Raw genomic sequence first — 19,223 nt, 5'->3', positions numbered from 1 at the left:
AAGGAGTTTGTACGTTCTCCCGTGTCTGCGTGGGTTTCCTCCGGGTGCTCCAGTTTCCTCCCACATTCTAAAGATGTACGGGTAGGTTAATTTGGGTTTAAAATGGGCGGCGCGGACTCGTTGGGCCAGAAGGGCTTGTTGCCACGCTGTAAATAAAATTTAAAAAATTTAAGTGATCAGAGTGGTCATAGTGTTGCTATAGTGAGGTAGTGATTAGGGTTGTGCAGGTTGGTTCAAGAACTGAATGGTTGAAGGGAAGGAGCTGTTCTTGAACCTGGTGGTGTGGGACTTCAGGCTTCTGTACCTCCTGCCCAAAGGTAGCTGGGAAAAGATGGCATGGCCCGGATGGTGGGGATCTTTGATGATGGATGTTGCCTGCTTGAGGCAGCGCCTCCTGTAGATACTACCGATGGTGGGGAGGGATGTGCCCATGAGGTATTGGACAGAGTCCACTACTCTCTGCAACTTACTGCGTTCCTACGCACTTGAATTGCCATACCAGGCCATGATCTAGCCAGTTAGGATACTTTCAACAGTACATCTGTAGTAGTTTGTTAAAGTGTTCGGTGACAAACAGAACTTCCTTAACCTCCTAAGAAAGTAAAGATGCTGGCGTGCCTTCCTTGTGATTGCATCTGTGCGCTGGGCCCAGGACAGGTCATCTGATATGTTAATGCCCAGGAATTTAAAGCTGCTGACTCTTTAAAAGACCCTCTTTAAAAGTGTGTGAAGTTTTTCTTTGAATAATTAAGGAGAAACCTTAATTAAAGAGTCCTGTTTGTCTTTCTAGATGAGCCCACCTATGCAGAGTATGGGAATGAGTATGGAATAACAGCAGTGGCTCTGTATGACTACCAAGCCGGTAAGTGCAAGACTGCAGCCAAGGTTACTGTAATAGTCTCTTCTATCATAATTTCTCTCCTTAATATAATGCAACTTGTCTTTCCCAGATGAATCTTTTAAGCTAATTTGGTTTACAGTGAATAATCTTGGTCTGTATACAATATAAAGGATAAGGAAGGACTACAAAAGAGTAGTCCAGATTGAGGGTTTCGACCCAAAATGTCGACTGTCCATTTCCCTCCACAGATGCTGCCTGAGCCACTGAGTTCCTCCAGCAGCTCATTTCTTTGCTCCAGACTCTTGCATCTGCGGTCTCTTGTGTCTCTGAAAGGAATTGCTAGTTTTATACCAGGACTTAAGTTACAACCATTAGGGCAGATGAAACAGTTTGAGGTTCTTTCCTCTAGAAGACAAGGCTAAGGGGCCTTTAAAATTGTGAAGGGAGTAAAGGATAGATGCCGAGAGAATGCTGTGGTGGAAATGATGGCAAAATTATTGTAGATGATGTTCAGTCCAAATACATTGAGTCTAAGCAAAATTTGGGTGTGAATAAATTCAAATTAAGGGTCAATTGTGTTTTTGTGCTCCTATAGTCTCTTTTAAATGTCGTTTGTGTGTTTTGTTCTGTTTTACAAGGAAGTAGTGAAACTATATGAAATGTCAGGAAGAAAGGTTTGCAGACTGCGGATATTGGCATTAAAGTCATTCTGCTGTTACTGTCTTTACTCTGGGGAGCTGAGTATAACCTTGGGATTTTGGCACATTTTAACGTCAGTGATTCAGCTGTCCTCTGGTTTGCAGCCTTCTCTGGTTTGCAGGAAATCACTTTAACTGACATGACTAACAAACTGTGAAATGTCTTAAATATGTTTTTAATGGCATAGTCCACTATATTTGCCACTTAATGGCCATCCCAGGCCAAAATCTCAAATACTGGAGGGCATGCATTTAAGGCGAGAGGGGGTAAGTTCAAAGGAGATGTGCGGGGCAAGTTTTATTTACACACAGAGAGTGGTGGATGCCTGGAATGTGCTGCCAGGGATGGTAGTGGAGGCAAATACGATAGAGGCATTTAAATACCCTCTTTTCCCACACCTTATAAAACTGAAATTACGGAAAAAATTTTTGGTTTTAATCCTTGTCAGGAGGGCTTGATAGCAATAATTTATGATTTAATTGTGAAAATTCGTTCAGAACCACTGGAGAAAATTAAGAATGAATGGGAACGTGAACTCCAGACATCTATACCTACAGAGACTTGGAAGAAAATTCTTCATTTAGTTAATACATCTTCAATGTGTGCCAGGCATTCTTTGATACAGTTTAAGGTAGTTCACAGGACCCGTATGTCAAAAGATAAGCTAGCTCGTTTTTATCAACATATAAATCCTATATGTGACAGATGTAAATCGAATGTGGCTTCTTTGACACATATGTTTTGGTCCTGTCCTCTTTTGGAAAAATATTGGAAAGATATTTTTAACATTATTTCAAATGTATTGAAGATTGATTTACAACCTCATCCTATCACTGCAATTTTTGGTTTACCAAGGATAGAATCTGGCCATTTATCTCCCTCCGCTAACAGTATGATTGCCTTTGTTACATTAATGGCCAAACAATCCATTTTGCTTAAATGGAAGGATCCAATACCCCCTACTACTTTTCAATGATTCTCTCAAACTATTATCATGTTTAAACTTGGAAAAAATTAGGAGTGGTACTGTTGATCCTTCGCTTAAATTTGAGGAAGTTTGGAGTCCATTTATTCAATATTTTCACATGATATAGATCCCCTTATAATAACCTTTCAATTTAGAGGAACTGAGTTGATGACATAATATTGCTGTGTTTCTATTGAGAAACTTTAGTCCAGTTTTTTTTTAAATTTTTTTTTTAGCTTAGTTTGGTTTGGTATGTTGTCTATAATTTTTCTTATTGTTTTGGGTTTTTTTTTATTTTATAGTAAATCTTTTTCTTTTATATTATATTCATTCACTAACAGATCATTGGATCTACAGATTTTTTTTATACTCTATTGTTCTTTATGATTATCCATGTCATGATTGTTCTCCTGATCTCTTTGTATTACGTGTATAAACATTGATATATTAATCTGTATTAATTGGAAAACTAATAAAAAGATTGAAAAAGAAAGATAGAGGCATTTAAGTGGCTCTTTGGCACATGAATGTGCGGAGAATGGAGGGGTATGGATGTTGTGAAGGCAGAAGGGATTAGTTTAGTTAGGCATTTAATTATTAGTTTAATTAGTTCAGCACAATTCCTTGGGTCAAAGGGTCTGTTCCTGTGCTGTACTGTTCTATATATAAAAAAAACAGTTTTATATTGAGAGACAAGAGATTCTGTAGATGCTGGAATCTGGAACAACACACACAAAATGTTGGAGGGACTCAGCAGGTCAGGCAGCATCTATGGAGGGAAATAAACAGTCGACGTTTCGGGCCCAGACCCTTCTTCAGGACTGGAAAGAAAAAGGGCAGAAGCTGGAATAAGAAGGATTTTAATTCCCTTGTCAATGTTTAAAAGTATTTTAGGGCTGACATGTGAAGTTTTGTTTTCTACCTTAATTATGTGTTGGCTCCAGTATTTAGCTCTTTACATAATGGTTAAAATTTTAGTTTAAAAATTGTGCTTTTTGCTTCTGGTTTGCTGTGGGAATTCCTCAACCTCATCATAGAATTGCAGACAATTTGCAGCACACAAGGGGGCCATATCAGCAGAAGCCTTTAAGAACATTGCCCAACTACACATTCTGATGACGTAGACCTTTCAATGCAGAGTCACTGGATGGCATTCATGAGGAAAATCCCTGCAATCTTTTTCCCTTGTTAGAAGGGAAGATTACAAAGCTGACCACAGGGATATGTCATTATCTGCCTTTGAATAGAATGAAAGAAGAAAAACACTTCTTGTATGGGAATTAATTATAATGGTGTTTAAAATTATTTCATAATATAAAGGAAGCCATAGTCACTGGTTGCTAATTCAATGTAATCTTACTGTTTGTTTAACTTTGTTTTCTAGTCTGGATGAAGACCATTTCATGTAGCACTTTCACTGAAGCAACACACAAAAACTGGAGGAACTCATCAGGTCAGGCAGCATCTATGGAGAGAAATGGGCAGTCGACGTTTTGGAACAGATGCTGCCTGACCTCCTGAATTCTTCCAGTTTTTTTTTGTATGTTTGCTCCAGATTCCAGCATCTGCAGTCTCTTGTTAGCACTTTTTCAGTATTTTGTGGCTGTTGTGGTTGATTATTTTTGGCATCTGTATTAATAGTTGAGGGGAAAGAGCTGGGGATTGGGCCTAGTGGACATTTGTTGTATAAAGAGCCAGCATGGATATTGAACATAGAACAGTACAGCACAGGAAAAGGCCCTTCAGCCCACAAAGTTGTGCTGAACTAATTAAACTAGTAATTAAATGCCTAGCTAACCTAATCCCTTCTGCCTGCACAAATCCATATCCCTCCATTCTCTGCACATTCATTTGATGTGATGGATCAAATGGCTTCTATCTGTACTGTGGTCCTGCTGAGAAGAGATTTATAATCCAACAAGAAATAGGAGATGGGCAAGAATGAAAGAACAACAGAGTGTTTTGCTGTAACCCACAAGACACATTTAGACCTGTATTTTTTTTTTCCCCAAGACGTGGAGTGAACAAAGTTATTTGGTCGCTTGATTTGATGGCATCATAGATGTGAGGGATCCCTTTGAACTTGTGCCCAACACAGTGAGGATTGGAAAATGTCCTTCTGCCCTCCGAAGAATGCTAGATGCTAGTCCTTTGGGGAACTTCTTGCAAGGTTAGAGGCTGGCACAGTGCTTTGCCACTAGTGTAGTAGCTCAAGCATAGGCAATGTTAGATAACTGCTGAAAAGGGAATCCAACAAGAGACTGGAGTAAATTATCTTGACCCTGACTAGTTAGAATGTGAAATTTGTGGGTGAATGCTGTGGCTGAAGCAAACATCAAAGATGCCTTTAAGGGAAGCCTGGATTAGTATATGAGGAATGATATGCTGATGGAGCTGAAAGACATGGGATGGAAGGAAGCTGGGAATGGACCTTAAACAAGTTGGGTCAAATGGCTTGTCGCTACAGAACTCTGGTCAGACCATACTTGGAGTATTGTGTTCAGTTCTGGTTGCCTCATTATAGAAACGATGTGGAAGCTTTAGAGAGGGTGCAGAGGAGATTTGCCAGGATGCTGCCTGGATTGGAGAGCATGTCTTATGAGGATAGGTTGAGCGAGCTAGGGCTTTTCTCTTTGGACAGAAGGAGGATGAGAGGTGACGATAGAGGTGTACAAGATGATAAGAGGCATAGATCGAGTGGACAGTCAGAGACTTTTTCCCAGGGCGACAATGGCTAACACGAGGGGACATAATTTTAAGGTGATTGGAGGAAAGTTATAAGGGGGATGTCAGGGGTAAATTTTTTACACGGAGAGTGGTGGGTACGTGGAACGCACTGCCGGCAAAGGTTGTGGGGGCAGATACATTAGGGATATTTAAGAGACTCTTAGATAGACACATGAATGATAGAAAAATAGGGGGGTTATGTGGGAGGGAAGGGTTATATAGATCTTAGAGTAGGATAAAATGTCGGCAAAACATTGTAGGCTGAAGGGCCTGTACTGTGCTGTTATGTTCTATGGCATACAATTTCAAAGAAGGCTGTATGCACTTCCTTTTCTAAAAAAATTTACTAACCAATTTTTCAGCTGGCGACGACGAAATTTCTTTTGACCCAGATGACATGATTACCAACATTGAAATGATTGATGAAGGATGGTGGCGAGGTGAATGCAGAGGCAGATATGGTCTCTTCCCTGCAAACTACGTTGAATTGAAACAGTGAAGTACTCGACCTGCTGGTTCTCGTAGAGTGTGCAATTCCAATTCGATGCAGCATGAATTGTGTTCGGTATTGGGAATAAAGTTTTTTTTCTTTTTCTCTCTCGAGAGTTGCAATTATGCATTGCATAATAACCAGTCTTTAAAAGCGCCAGGGAAAGGAGCTTCGGGTTAATGTTTGACATGCCTTTGAAAATGGGAGCATTACTGAGCTATTGCTTACACAGAAGTTAAACGCACTTTCTAATCAAGGGCAGCACCTACCAGTAGTACCATTCATATTGGAAGAGCTGATGAAATCAAACGGTGCTTACTACAGATTAAGGCCAAATGCTTCTTGTTGACCAAGTTAAATTTTTAACTGAAATGGATATGGTTGTTTATCATTGCCCAGTTTAATCCTTAGTTTTAGCCTTGTGTTTAACTTGAAGTACAGTTATTTTTCCACTTGCTAATAGTGAAAGCATTGAATTCATATTTTCTTTTAGTTTTTACTTCCTTGCCGCTGGAGCCTTGTTTTCTGCTTAGAACCATGTTCTCTGAATCGGAAGTGGGTTTGGGTTTTGTAATAAAAGTTGCCTTTTTCAATACTGTTCATCAAGAATTAAACTGGTTTTATTGCACTACACGCAGTAGATCTGTTGTTTTTGTTTTGCTTATTGTGCTAGGATGAATAATTCTGAATTCACAATGCCAGATCATTCCCAAGAACAAAGTGTCTGATTTCACCAAATCCCAGTGCTGTTATAGCTAAGATTTGTCTAACAGGAACTCCAGTCAGTGACCTCTACCACCCAGAACATCAAGGAAAGCAGGTCAAAACCCTGGGACTTCTGATCTAACACCACTGCAGGAATACTCCCTACACTCAAAGAATGGCAGTGTTCAAGAGGGGGCTCACTACCTCTTTCTTGAAGTCAATTGTGGATGGCTGACTTTACCAGTGACACCTCCATTTCATAAATGAAGGAATAAACAAAAGCTGTAAATGTAATTAAGCTTGTACACATGGTTAGGATTTGCTATACTTCTCCAGGTGGTGTTTCATAACAATGCAATGTACAGAAACAGGCTGTTCAGCCCATCTAACCCATGCTGTTGTTTATTTGGTCTAGAAGCTGCCTCAGCACACCTTTCTTCTGTAAACCACCTCTAATCAAGCATGCTTGGGACTTTGGTTATGCTGGACTAGCAGGTTTCCTGGACTACTGAAGCCAGAGAGTCGTATAGCATGGAAATGGGCCCTTCGGCCCAACTGGTCCATGCTGACCAAGATTCCCATCTAAGTTATTCCTATTTGCACATGTTTGGCCCATATCCCTCCAAGCCTTTCTTATCCATGTACCTGTACAAATGTTGTTAGTGTACCTGCCTCAACCACTTCCTCTGGCAGCTCATTCCATGTACTGACCACCCCCTGGGTGGAAAAAGTAGCCCTTCAACTCATTGAATCTCTCCCCTTAACTTTAAACCTATGCCCTCTAGTTCTTGATTCACCAACCTTTAGAAAAAGACTCTGTGCATTCACCCTATCTATGATACACCTCTATAAGATCACCCCTCATTCTCCTACACTCCAATGACAAAAGTCCCAACCTGCTCAACCTCACTCCATAACTCAGTCCCTCGAGTCCTGGCAACATCCTTGTAAATCTCTTTGCACTCTTTTCTGCTTAATGGAAGCTGAAAAGAGTTTAGTTTTGGTCACCCTGCTATAGCTTCCTATAGAAGGATGACCAAATCTAAACACAATATTCCAAATGTGACCTATTGGATGTTATACCCAGTATAGTTTTAATTAGTTTTAGATGTTACACGGTATTATGATAAATTCTCCAAGTGGTGCAGGAATAAGGGCCTCGATGAATTTCGGGGGAGGGAGGGAAGTGGGAACTGAATCCCTGCGAGTTTGAGGTGCATTGGAGCCAGGGCCTTAGTGAGTTGCAGGCAAGTGCAGGAACAAGGGCCCCACTGTTCTTGGGATTGGGTATCGCTGGTGAGTTTGGCATTTACTGCCCATTCACTGTTATCCTGGAGAAAGCAGTAGTAGGCTGTCCTCTTGAAAACTCTCACTAGCGTACAGTTTTTGAGACGGCAAGTTGAAAATTTGAATTTTGAGTTTACGTACATTCAAAAAGAACCCAGAATTTCATGATATATTTTCATGTCAAAGTATCTTGGCCTAGGGAGCACCAGTAGCGGATGGGTCCCGATTGCCTCTTCATCTTGGTTGGTTGATGTCTGGTATGATCTGTCTGGATGGCATGCGAAACACAAACTTTTCACCATCAAGGCACATTGTGAGCAATTTTAGGCGCCATATCTAAGGAAGATATGCTAGGCCGGAAAGCATCCAGAGGATGTTCACAAGAATGGTCCCAGGAGTGAAAGGTTTGATGTACGAGGAACGTTTGGTGTCTCTGGGCCTGTACTCGATGGCATACAGAAGGATGAGAGGGGATCTCATTGAAACCTACTGGATACTGAAATGCCTGGATAGAGTGGATGTGGAGATGATGTTTTCATTAGTGGGGGAGTCTAGGATCTGAGGCCACAGCCTCAGAATAAAGGGATGCCCCTTTAAAACTGAGATGAGGAGGAATTTCTTCAGCTAGAGGGTGGTGAATCAGTAGAATTCGTTGCCACAGAGGACTGTGGAGGCTAAGTCATTGGGTGTATTTAAGGCAGAGATTGATAGGTTCTTGATTGGTGAGGCAGTTATGGGGAGAAGGCAGGAGAAAGTGGTTGAAAAAAATCAGCCATGATTGAATGGTGGGGCAGACTTGATGGGCCGAGTGGCCTAATTCTGCTCCTATATATCATGGTCTTATGTGACAAGAATATACCAATACCAGACCCCAATAAGGTCTGCAGATGTGTCTGTTTCCAGTAGCACGGTAGCATAGCGGTTAGCGTAACGCTATTACAATGCCAGCGACCTGGGTTCAATTCCCGCTGCTGCCTGTAAGGAGTTTGTACGTTCTCCCCGTGTCTGCGTGGGTTTCCTCCAGGTGCTCCGGTTTCCTCCCACATTCTGAAGACGTACAGGTTAGGAGCTGTGGGCATGCTATTTTGGCGCCGGAAGTGTGGCAACACTTGCGGGCTGCCCCTAGCACATTCTTAACGATGCAAAAAGATGCATTTCACTGTGTTTCGATGTACATGTGACTAATAAATAAATATCTTATTATCTGCCAATTGATCTGTTTGCTGAGGCTAAAACTTTAAAACAAGGCAGTGAGATTGTCCTCTGTTGCATGTCCAGGTGTATTTTAAATAAAGAACTTGAATTAATAGAACATTAATGGAACATTTTTCATCACTCCAGGATACCCCACAGCACATTCCCTCTAACTAATACTTCTGAACATGTGGTACTATTGCAATGAGGAAGCAATAATACAACAGTTGACTTTTTTTCCATGAAACACAACACATGGGCAAAGAATGAAGTATCTTTGAACACCATGTGTACTAAAAAATTTTGCAGCAAGTTGTATCGCTGTAGAAAATCTTTCAGTATGGACTTATTTGAAGGGTCCTCTGTGGAGCTTCAAAATTCAATTGCAAGCCTATTAGTTCTGGTATTTGGTGGGTTTAGAGCAGCTTGTATGACCATTGAAAGATTCAACCGCACTGAATCTGGGTTCATTAACTTTGGCAGAATTACTGGTCCAATGTAAGCAGCACTTCTGGACTTCTCAGTCTCTGAAAAGTCGAGCTGTCAAGGAGTTGAAAATGAGAAAAATCTCTGCTCAGGGTGACAGATCTGATGTCCTGACAGAGATCCTGTACTTCAATCACGTATGCATTGGGATGTATTTGTATGGGGGAGGAGGCACAAAATAAAATGGCAAACAAAACACTCAACTAATATCTCTTAAAAAATTCTTATCAAGATGACAAGAGGCATAGATCGAGTGGACAATCAGAGACTTTTTCCCAGGGTGAAAATGGCTAACATGAGGGGATGTAATTTTAAGGTGATTGGAGGAAGGTATAAGGGGGATGTCAGGGCTAAGTTTTTTTTACACAGAGATTGGTGGGTGCGTGGAACACACTGCCGGCAGAGGTTGTGGGGGCAGATACATTAGGGACATTTAAGAGACTCTTAGGTAGACACATGAATGATAGAAAAATAAGGGGCTATGTGGGAGGGAAGGGTTAAATAGCTCTTAGAGCGGGATAAAATGTCAGCACAACATTGTGGGCCGAAGGGCCTGTACTGTGCTGTAGTGTTCTATGTTCTAACATTTGGAGAAACCATGTGTTCAATGGTATTTCAAGTTCAGATATTCCCTCCCTAAACATCTCCAGTATCCTTTTAAGATATTCCTTAAAATCTGACCAAATTTTGACCACCTATCTTTAAGCTTTGAATGTCACAGCTTTGAATATAGTTTCCTTATTCTGCTCATATGATGTGTCTGGGACCCTTTTATTGCTATTCAAAGCTGTAGCATTCAAGCTTAAATCAAGAGCAGTTTATTTTCCAATTAGGCTCCTTTTACTAAGATTCCATTTTATCTTCCCTTTCTCTCAGGGGGCCATAGCATTGTCCTAAATGCTTGAGAAATCGAGTTGAAAGAACTGCTTGAATATTACACATAATAGTCTGACTTTTCAAAATCACATTGGCTGCAGGGAGAAAAATTTGGACATGACTCATAGCCCAAGTGTGCTTCAAATTTAGGTTGCAAATTGCAAAGCTTGGGTCTTTGTGAGACAACTTGGGCTCCAGGGACTGAATGAGTTGTGTTCTGTTACTCCTAAATTTGATGCTTCTCTAGCTCTGTTTTCTTAGTCAGTTTTCCTGGCAATGCCCCAATGCCAATTGACATAACAGCCAGGAAACGGAGTCTTTGCTGAATCTCTAACTATAGATCTAGATTGTTGCATTTTTGGCATGTGCGGAGTCTGTGATTAATCCAGTTGCTAGGTGATTCTTTAACTCCGCCGTTCTAGTCTCTGTGAGCATTATTTTCTTTTATGTCTCTTTTCCATTCCAGTCTCTGTAATGATACTCTTGAACTACTGAGCTGAGGAACATTACATCAAACTTTTCCCATATGACCTGGATTTAAGTCACTCAATAATCTTGCGCTGAACTGAAATGCAAAAATAAAAAGATTGTGTTTTTCTTATTGGCACCATTCATCTTGAGGGGTGCACCTGCCTTGCCTGGTTTATTGAAAACGGAGCAGGATTGTCAGGGACCAGCCCATACATTATGGTGAATAAGTGGATCATCCCATGTCTCTTTAAATTAAACATCTCTACCTTCCTCACTGCAATTTAAATTTGGTGTTGGCCTGTATGTCAAGTCTTTACAAGACTTCTCACTGGTTAACAGATGGAGGGGTGCAGTGGCATATTTAATTACTGGACAGCCATTTGGAAGCCTGGATATTTGATCTAGAGATGGGAATTTGAACCCACCATACCAAATTCAAGACCTTTACTGGCTAGGAATTGCCCTTCAAAACAACTCAACAATCCACTCTATTACAAGCAACAAACAAGATGCTGGAGGAACTCAGTGGGTCAGGCAGCATCTGTGGAGGGAAATGGACAATCGACCATTTTGGGTTGAGGCCCATCATCAATCAAATAAGGAAGGTGGGTTGGGCAGATGGGAACAGATGGGAAGATCTGCCCTCCCCACCTCCCTTATTTGGTTCCACGCTCCACCTTCCTCTCCCATCAGATCCCATCCTCTGCAGCCCTGTGTTGCCTCCACCTATCACCTCCCAGCCTCTGTCGCTATTTCCCACTCTTCCCTCCTCCATCTCCCAATCAGCCCCTCCTCACCTGGATATACTTGCCAGCTCTTGCTCCGCCCCTCTCCCTCACCTCTTTATACTGGCTATCTCCCCTTGATTTTTCAATTCGGATGTAGGGTTTCAACCCAAAATGTCAACTGTCTGTTTCCCTCCACAGATGCTGTCTGACCCACTGAGTTCCTCCAGTGTTTAGTATATTGCTCCAGATTCCAGCATCTGCAGTCTCTTGTGTCTCCAAGCCATTCTATTAAAGGGGCAATTGAGGATGGAGAGTAAATATCACTAGTATGGATAACTTCTGAATGAATAAGAGGGTGACTAAGCATCGCTGTTGTTGGCTGGAGTCTAATTATTGTTATGAGTAAGCTGGGATTTCCCCAGGACGTGCTGCTGTTTCCTGTGCAATTGTTGATGGCCTTTCGTCGTTGAATGCCCCTTCAGTGTGAAACTGGAAGTAATTAACATGTTGCCTGAAAACGTCCAACTAAGCACTGGTTATCTGTAACTCTGCATTCTGTTTGGTACTCTGTGATGATTGCTTAATTGTAAAGTTTTGCTACATGATAATGATACAGAGTTATAAGGATGGTGTACAGAGGGAGGCTATTCATTTTTCTTCAGAATGGTGCCCTTTTACTTAGACCAAAGTGTGCAGAGAGGAGTTTAGTTTTGTGTCTCATCTGAAACACATCACCTTCAACAGTACAGCTCCTCCTCAGATTGGAAGGTGGTTGGCTTTCCTTATAATGGCATAGAAAGAGGGCATTTGGCCCATTGGGTCTCTGCCATCTCCTGAGGGAGCAATCCCATATTCCATTCCCCCCCCTCCTTATTTCCCTACAGACTTGCTTATGCATTCCCATCAAGGGTGGCATGGTAGCGTAACGCTATTACAGCGCCAGCATTCGGGGTTCAATTCCGGCCACTGTCTGTAAGGAGTTTGTACATTCTTCCTGTGACTGCGTGGGTTTCCTTCGGGTGCTCCGGTTTCCTCCCACATTCCAAAAATGTACAGACTACTAGGTTCACATGAGTATAATTGGGTGGTTCGGGCTCGTTGGGCCAGAAGGGCCTGTTACCGTGCTGTATAAATAAAAGAAAATTTAAAAAACTTCCCCTTTTGATTCTTTTTGCCGTTAACCTACAGTAAACAGTAGTTCATTAACCCTGTGGGAGGAAGCTGGAGCACCTGGGGAAACCCACACGGTTGCGGTCACAGTGAGAACATGCAAACTCAACACCAACAGCACCGGAGGTCAGGATCGAACCTGGGTTGTCAGAGCTGTGAGGGTGAATAGGTTTAGAAAGGATCTGAGGAAGAAGGTGGGGAGTGGAGGCAGAGATGCACATAACATTTAAGATATCTTTATCAGTCACATGAACATCGAACCACACAGAGAAATGCATCTTTTTTGTGTAGTGTTCTAGGGGCAGCCCACAAGTGTCGCCACGCTTCTGGCACCAACATAGCACGCCCACAACTTCCTAACCCGTACGTCTTTGGAATATGAGAGGAAACCGGAGCACCCGGAGGAAACCCACACAGACACAGGGAGAACGTACAAACTCCTTACAGACAGCGGCCGGAATTGAACCCGGGTTGCTGGTGCTGTAAAGCGTTACGCTAACCGCTACACTACCTCTAGGTGAGTACTTGCTTTGCAGAGATGTAGGAAGCAGTGGACTAAATGCTGGTAAATGGAATTAGTATAGATAGGCACTTGATGGTTGGCATAGACATTGTGGGCCAAAGGTCCTGTTTATGTGCTGTATGATTCTATGACACTTTGACCTTTGTAAAAAAACCATTAAATAAATTCTAAGCAAGTTGATTATTGATGCCTCAAACCTTTTGATCAGGTTGCAACGTCAAATTGTGTTGAGGAAATGCAGGTATCACTGAGCTGGTCAGGGTCTTGGGGAGAGTAACAGAGTTAATGTTTCTGGACAGGGACTTCCATCAGGAAGAGTCCTTCTCTTGGAGAGGACATGAGTTTAGAAGCTCAGCGCAAAGTCATGTAAAGCACCAAAGTTTGGGGCAGTCCAATTTGCCCACAGAGGTTGCTCTAGGAAAGAGATGAGTACAGACATAAATGTACTCACCTCCCTCTGCTGCAGAACATCATCTGAATTGAACAGAGCCGGGTATCAAAAATGGCATGTCAAAAAAATCAGTGTGATTGATTATCCCAAATACAAGATGTTGGTGAGGCCACATTGGGAATATTGTGTTCAGTTTTTGTCACCCTGCTACAGGAAAGATGCCATTAAACTGGAAAGAGTGCAGAGGAGATTTACGAGGATGTTGCTGGAACTGGAGAGAGTTTGAGCAGGTTGGGACTTTTTCCATTGGAGCAGAGGGGAATGAGGGGTGATCTTATAGAAGCTATATAAAGTCATGAGGGGCATAGAGAGGGTCAATGAGTATAGCCTTTTTCCCAGAGTCGGGGAAGCAAGAAGTAGAGGACAGCGGTTTAGGGTGAGAGGGGAAAGATTTAATATGAACCAAAGGGGCAACTTTTCACCCAGAGAGTGGTCAGTATATAGAATGAGCTGCCAGAAGAAGTGGTCGAGGCAGGTACATTAACAACATTTAAAAGATACTTGGACAGGTACATGGATAGGAAAGGTTTCGATGGATATGGGCCAAACATAGGCAAATGGGACTGGCTTAGATGGGAATCTTGGTTGGTATGGATCAGCTGGGCCGAAGGGCCTGTTTCCATTCTGTATGACTCTATGACTACGAATGCATATGGTCAGTGGGCCATTAGAGCCAAACACAACTATGCATTGATATTTCTGTCTCTTCCATCATTTTCCATCATAAAAGCTCCAAACTAATGACAATGTTTGACATTTTGTTGCATTGCTGGGATCTGATGCATTTGTCAAAGGAAGGAAAGTGTCTCTTCACACATCTGGAGCTGGACTTGAACTTTGCAGCAGTGTGCAGTGTTGCCAGATGTGCATGTGTTCCGTATCAGATTCTGCACTGTGGGCCCCAGACAATCCAGGAACAACCAATGTACAAAGGTACATGAAGATTTCTACGTAGATCCACATGGCCTGTTGATGTAGACAAGGAACTCATGAAAGATTAGGCCTGTGGAGGGAATATTTAAGCGTTTTCAGTTCAGGGCAAATCTCAATCATGATTACCTTTCCATCTGCTGATTATTTTCCGCTGGTTACAAAGTCACTATTGTGAATGCAGCAGTCAAATTAGTAGAAATGCCACACTCAAGAGCTGGTACTCTGAAGATCATCGTGTAGTCCATTCTCTGTCAGCGCAGTTAGCCATGAGGAAGAAAACTACTTCATTACTCCCTTCTCCAAGGGTCATTTAGTAAGGCCTGGAGGAATCTCTCAGTCAAACCAAAATCCTTCAGTTACCAACAATACTTAGACTATCCAAATAACCTCCCCCTCTGCCATACCCGTGATATTCTATTATGTGAAAGGGCATCTGAATGTAAGCCTTTCATCAACAATTGCTTTGATGGGAACCAAATAAGCATCAAATGAAGCAGAAAACACACCTAAAGAAAAATCCAGGATCATTAAGCCTTTCATTCAAGAGCAACAGCACTTTGGGATTTATGACCAATAAGAATTCTGTTTTGGAAATGCATTCTGCTTTCAAAGGAAATTCGTACCTTTCCTCTGTTTTCTCTTTTTCCAATTTGTGAGCCCCCTGGAGTTCCAAGGCAGTTTGTCCAATGATGAGGGACAACAACAGATACTGACAGTGTAAGATGTATGTTCAAGAAGGTCACAGATTATCCAAAGGTCTCAAAATTAATAAAGGCAGTTTTATTGGGAAGTTATAATCATAGAACCATATAATGGTAGTATAACAGTTGATTGGCATAGTCCATAATACAAAGAACAAATAAATCAACTTGGCATCTGGGAAATGTCTTGTGAGCTGAATAAGGTGTTCTGCGAACTGCCTCACATGGACCCACAGTGGAAAGCTCTAGCTATTTTCCTGTTTCTTCTCTAAATTCTACCCCACATGGATTGCTTTTATGAGTGATCTCATGGGTAGTGAAGACTATTAAACCTTCTTCCCTGATTGTCTTGTCGGAAAACAGGTAGCAAGGTGGATTCCACCTCCTCAGGTACTCACCCCAGCACCCTCCTCATGTTTGGTAATCTGTCTATGTACTGAAGGCAGCACAGTGGCAAAGCAGGTGAAGCTGCTGCCTCACAGCTCCAGTGACCCGGGTTCAATTATGACCTCTGGTGATGTCTGTGTGGAGTTTAACATTCTCTCTATGCCTGTGTACGTTTCCTCTGGGTGCTCCGGTTCCGCCCCCCACCACCCCCACATCCCAAAGATGTGCGTTGCTAGGTTAATTGGTCACTATAAATAGTCCCTGGTGGGTAAGTGAGTGGTAGAATTGGTGTGGAGTTGAGGGGAATGTGGGGAGAATAAACGATGGGATTGGTGCTTGATATTTGGCGTGGACTTGGTGGGCCAAAGGTCCTGTCTCCATGCTGTATGGCTCTATGACAGGTAGTATTGGCCTCATCTTCACTCTGTTATCAAGCTGAAATATGTTACATCAAGGCCTGTTTTCTGGTTGGTCTCCCTGCCCCACTGTTAACATTTGAAAAGTGTTACATTTCATTAGCTAAGGGCCTGGCTGCCATCGATGAGTCACTACTAACAGATCATAACTGGTGCATGTGAATGTGGAAGAGATGACTTTAACTCCTAACAAACCAGGGACTCTCAAGAGGCCTCGATTTCTTCCAAGCTTTATTGATGATAATACCATTAAACCATATGTATCATAATACTGTTCATTAGAATGGGCCCCGGTACATGCAGCAAGGCTGATGTCAGATCACACTGAACAATAGTAAAATCAGAAGCACACAGTAGTTTAGGCAGCATCTTTGGAAAGAGAAACATGGTAAGAACATAGAACAATACAGCACTGGACAGGCCATTCGGCCCATGATGTTGTGTCAATCTTGATGCCGATTTATACTATATATCCTCCTCCTGTTTATCATCCATATCCCTTCATTCCCTTCATATGTGGCAGGCACGGTAGTGTAGCGGTTAGCGTAACACTATTACAGCGCCAGCGACCCGGGTTCAATTCCGGCCACCGTCTGTAAGGAGTTTGTACGTTCTCCCCGTGTGTCTGCGTGGACTTCCTCCGGGTGCTCTGGTTTCCTCCCACATTCCAAAGACGTGCGGGTTAGGAAGTTGTGGGCATGCTATGTTGGCCCTGGAAGCGTGGCGGCACTTGCGGGCTGCCCCCAGAACACTCTAAGTACACAAAGGATGTATTTCACTGTGTGTTTCGAAGTACATGTGACCAATAAAGATATCTTATCTATATTCATGTATCTATTTAAAAGACTCTTAACTCCACCAAACTGCCTGCTTCCACTACTACCCCTGGTAACCCATCCCAGGCACCTACCACTCCCTTCGTAAAAAACTTACCCCTCACATCACCTTTAAACTTCCCCCTGCTAACCTTAAAAGCATGTCCTCTGGTGTTTGACATTTCTACCCTGGGGAACAGATTCTGACTGTCTACCCTATCTATGCCTCTCATAATTTTAAAAACCTCTGTCAGGTCCCCACTCAGCCTCTGACGCTCTAAGGAAAACAACCCAAGTTTGTCCAACCTGTCCTTAAAGCTCATACACATGAATCCAGGCAGCATCCTGGTAAACCTCTTCTGCACAGTCTCCACAGTCTCCACATCCTTCCTATAATGGGGTGGCCAGAACTGCATACAATACTCCAAGTGCAGTCTGACTAAAGTTTTACATAACTGCAGCATGACTTCCTTACTCTCATACTTGACACTCCTACCAATGAAGGCAAGCATGCCATACACCTTCTTTACCAATTTATCCGATTGCATAGCCACTTTCAGTGAACTATGGACCTGGGCCCCAAGATCCCTCTGTACCTCAATGCTATCAAGGGGCCTACCACTAACTGTGTACTTTCTCTTTTCATTTGACCTCCCAAAGTGCAACACCTCACACTTTCCTGGATTAAACTCCATCTGCCACTTCTCTGCCCATATCTGGAACTGATCCATATCCCACTGTATTTTTTGATTGTCCTTCACACTGTCCACAGCTCCACCAATCTTGGTGTCATCCACAAACTTGCTCATCCACCCATCTCCGTTTCATCCAAATGATTGATGTATATCATAGATAACAGAGGTTCCAGCACCAATCCTTGAAGAATATCACTGGTCATGGACCTCCAGCCAGGTTAATGTTGGAGGGATAGATAGGACAAAGAGGATATCTCTGATAGGATGAGGCCAGGGTTGCTATGGTAAGATAAAATAAGATAAGATTTATTTATTAGTCACATGTACATCGAAACACACAGTGAAATGCATCTTTTGAGTAGAGTGTTCTGGGGGCAGCCCGCAAGTGTCGCCACGCTTCCGGCGCCAACATAGCATGCCCACAGCTTCCTAACCCGTATGTCTTTGGAATGTGGGAGGAAACCAGAGCACCTAAAGGAAACCCACGCAGACACAGGGAGAACGTACAAACTCCTTACAGACAGCAGCTGGAATTGAACCTGGGTCGCTGGCGCTGTAACAGCATTACGCTAACTGCTATGCTACCGGCCGCCGTGGTAATCACTGTGGTGATGAAGCCATCTGTTTAATGAGGTAGTTACAAAAAAAAGGAACACAAACAAAGGAAAAGATAAAAGCTATGAAATGCTTGGAAGTGCCCAGCAGAATGACTTGGTGATAGAAGGCAGAGGGTAAAGGTCGTTGGTTATTTTTGTGACTGGAAGCCTATGACCACGGCAGGGGTCAGTGCCGGGACCCTTGCCGTTTGTTACATAAGTTAATGATCTGTATGTGAATGTAGGAGGTATGATTAGTAAATTCACAGATGACACGAAACCTCGTCATGTTGTAGATAGTGAGGGTTTTGGTATTGGTTTATTATTGTCACTTGTACCGAGGTACAGTGAAAAACTTGTCTTGCATACCAATTGTACAGGTCAATTCATTACACAGTGCAGTTACATTGAGTTAGTACAGAGTGCATTGATGTAGTACAGGTAAAAACAATAACAGTACAGAGTAAAGTGTCACATCTACAGAGAAAGTGCAGTGCAATAAGGTGCAAGGTCACAACAAGGTAGATGGTGAGGTCATAGTCCATCTCATTGTATAAGGGAACCGTTCAATAGTCTTATCACAGTGGGGTAGAAGCTGTCCTTAAGCCTGGTGGTACATGCCCTCAGGCCCCTGTATCTTCTACCTGATGGAAGAGGAGAGAAGAGAGAATGACCCGGGTGGGTGGGGTCTCTGATTATGCCAGCTGTTTCGCCAAGGCAGCAAGAGGTAAAAACAGAGTCCAAGGAGGGGAGGCACTGGGCTGTGTCCACAACTCTCTGCAGTTTCTTGCGGTCCTGGGTAGAGCAGTTGCCGTACCAAGCCATGATGCATCCAGATAGGATGTTTTCTATGGTGCATCGATAAACGTTGGTGAGTGTCAAAGGGGACAGACTGAATTTCTTTTGCCTCCTGAGGAAGTAGAGGTGCTGGTGAGCTTTCTTGGCCATGGCATCTACGTGATTTGACCAGGACAGGCTATTGGTGATGTTCACTCCCAGGAACTTGAAGCTCTCAACCCTCTTGACCTCAGCACCGTTGATGTAGACAGGTGATATAATCTTCTG

General features: G+C 42.7%; 1 protein-coding gene across 8 annotated transcripts in view; it reads left to right on the top strand.

The window, feature by feature from the left end:
• LOC127577858 (src substrate cortactin-like) overlaps window positions 1–6,355 on the top strand; it is a 66,972-nt gene extending 60,617 nt beyond the window's left edge. For all 8 annotated transcript variants that reach the window (XM_052029475.1, XM_052029477.1, XM_052029473.1 and 5 more), the window contains 2 exons: window positions 791–862; window positions 5,597–6,355. In XM_052029475.1, coding sequence (XP_051885435.1) covers window positions 791–862; window positions 5,597–5,733 — 209 coding nt within the window. In that variant the 3' untranslated portion in view covers window positions 5,734–6,355. The remainder of the gene's footprint in view (window positions 1–790; window positions 863–5,596) is intronic.
• Window positions 6,356–19,223: the final 12,868 nt, after the last annotated feature.

This window comes from Pristis pectinata, chromosome 14 (genome assembly GCF_009764475.1).
Source record: "Pristis pectinata isolate sPriPec2 chromosome 14, sPriPec2.1.pri, whole genome shotgun sequence".
NCBI lineage: Eukaryota > Metazoa > Chordata > Chondrichthyes > Rhinopristiformes > Pristidae > Pristis > Pristis pectinata.
The sequence above is the reverse complement of the archived record's forward strand: the minus strand, read 5'-3'. Positions and strand labels throughout refer to the sequence as shown.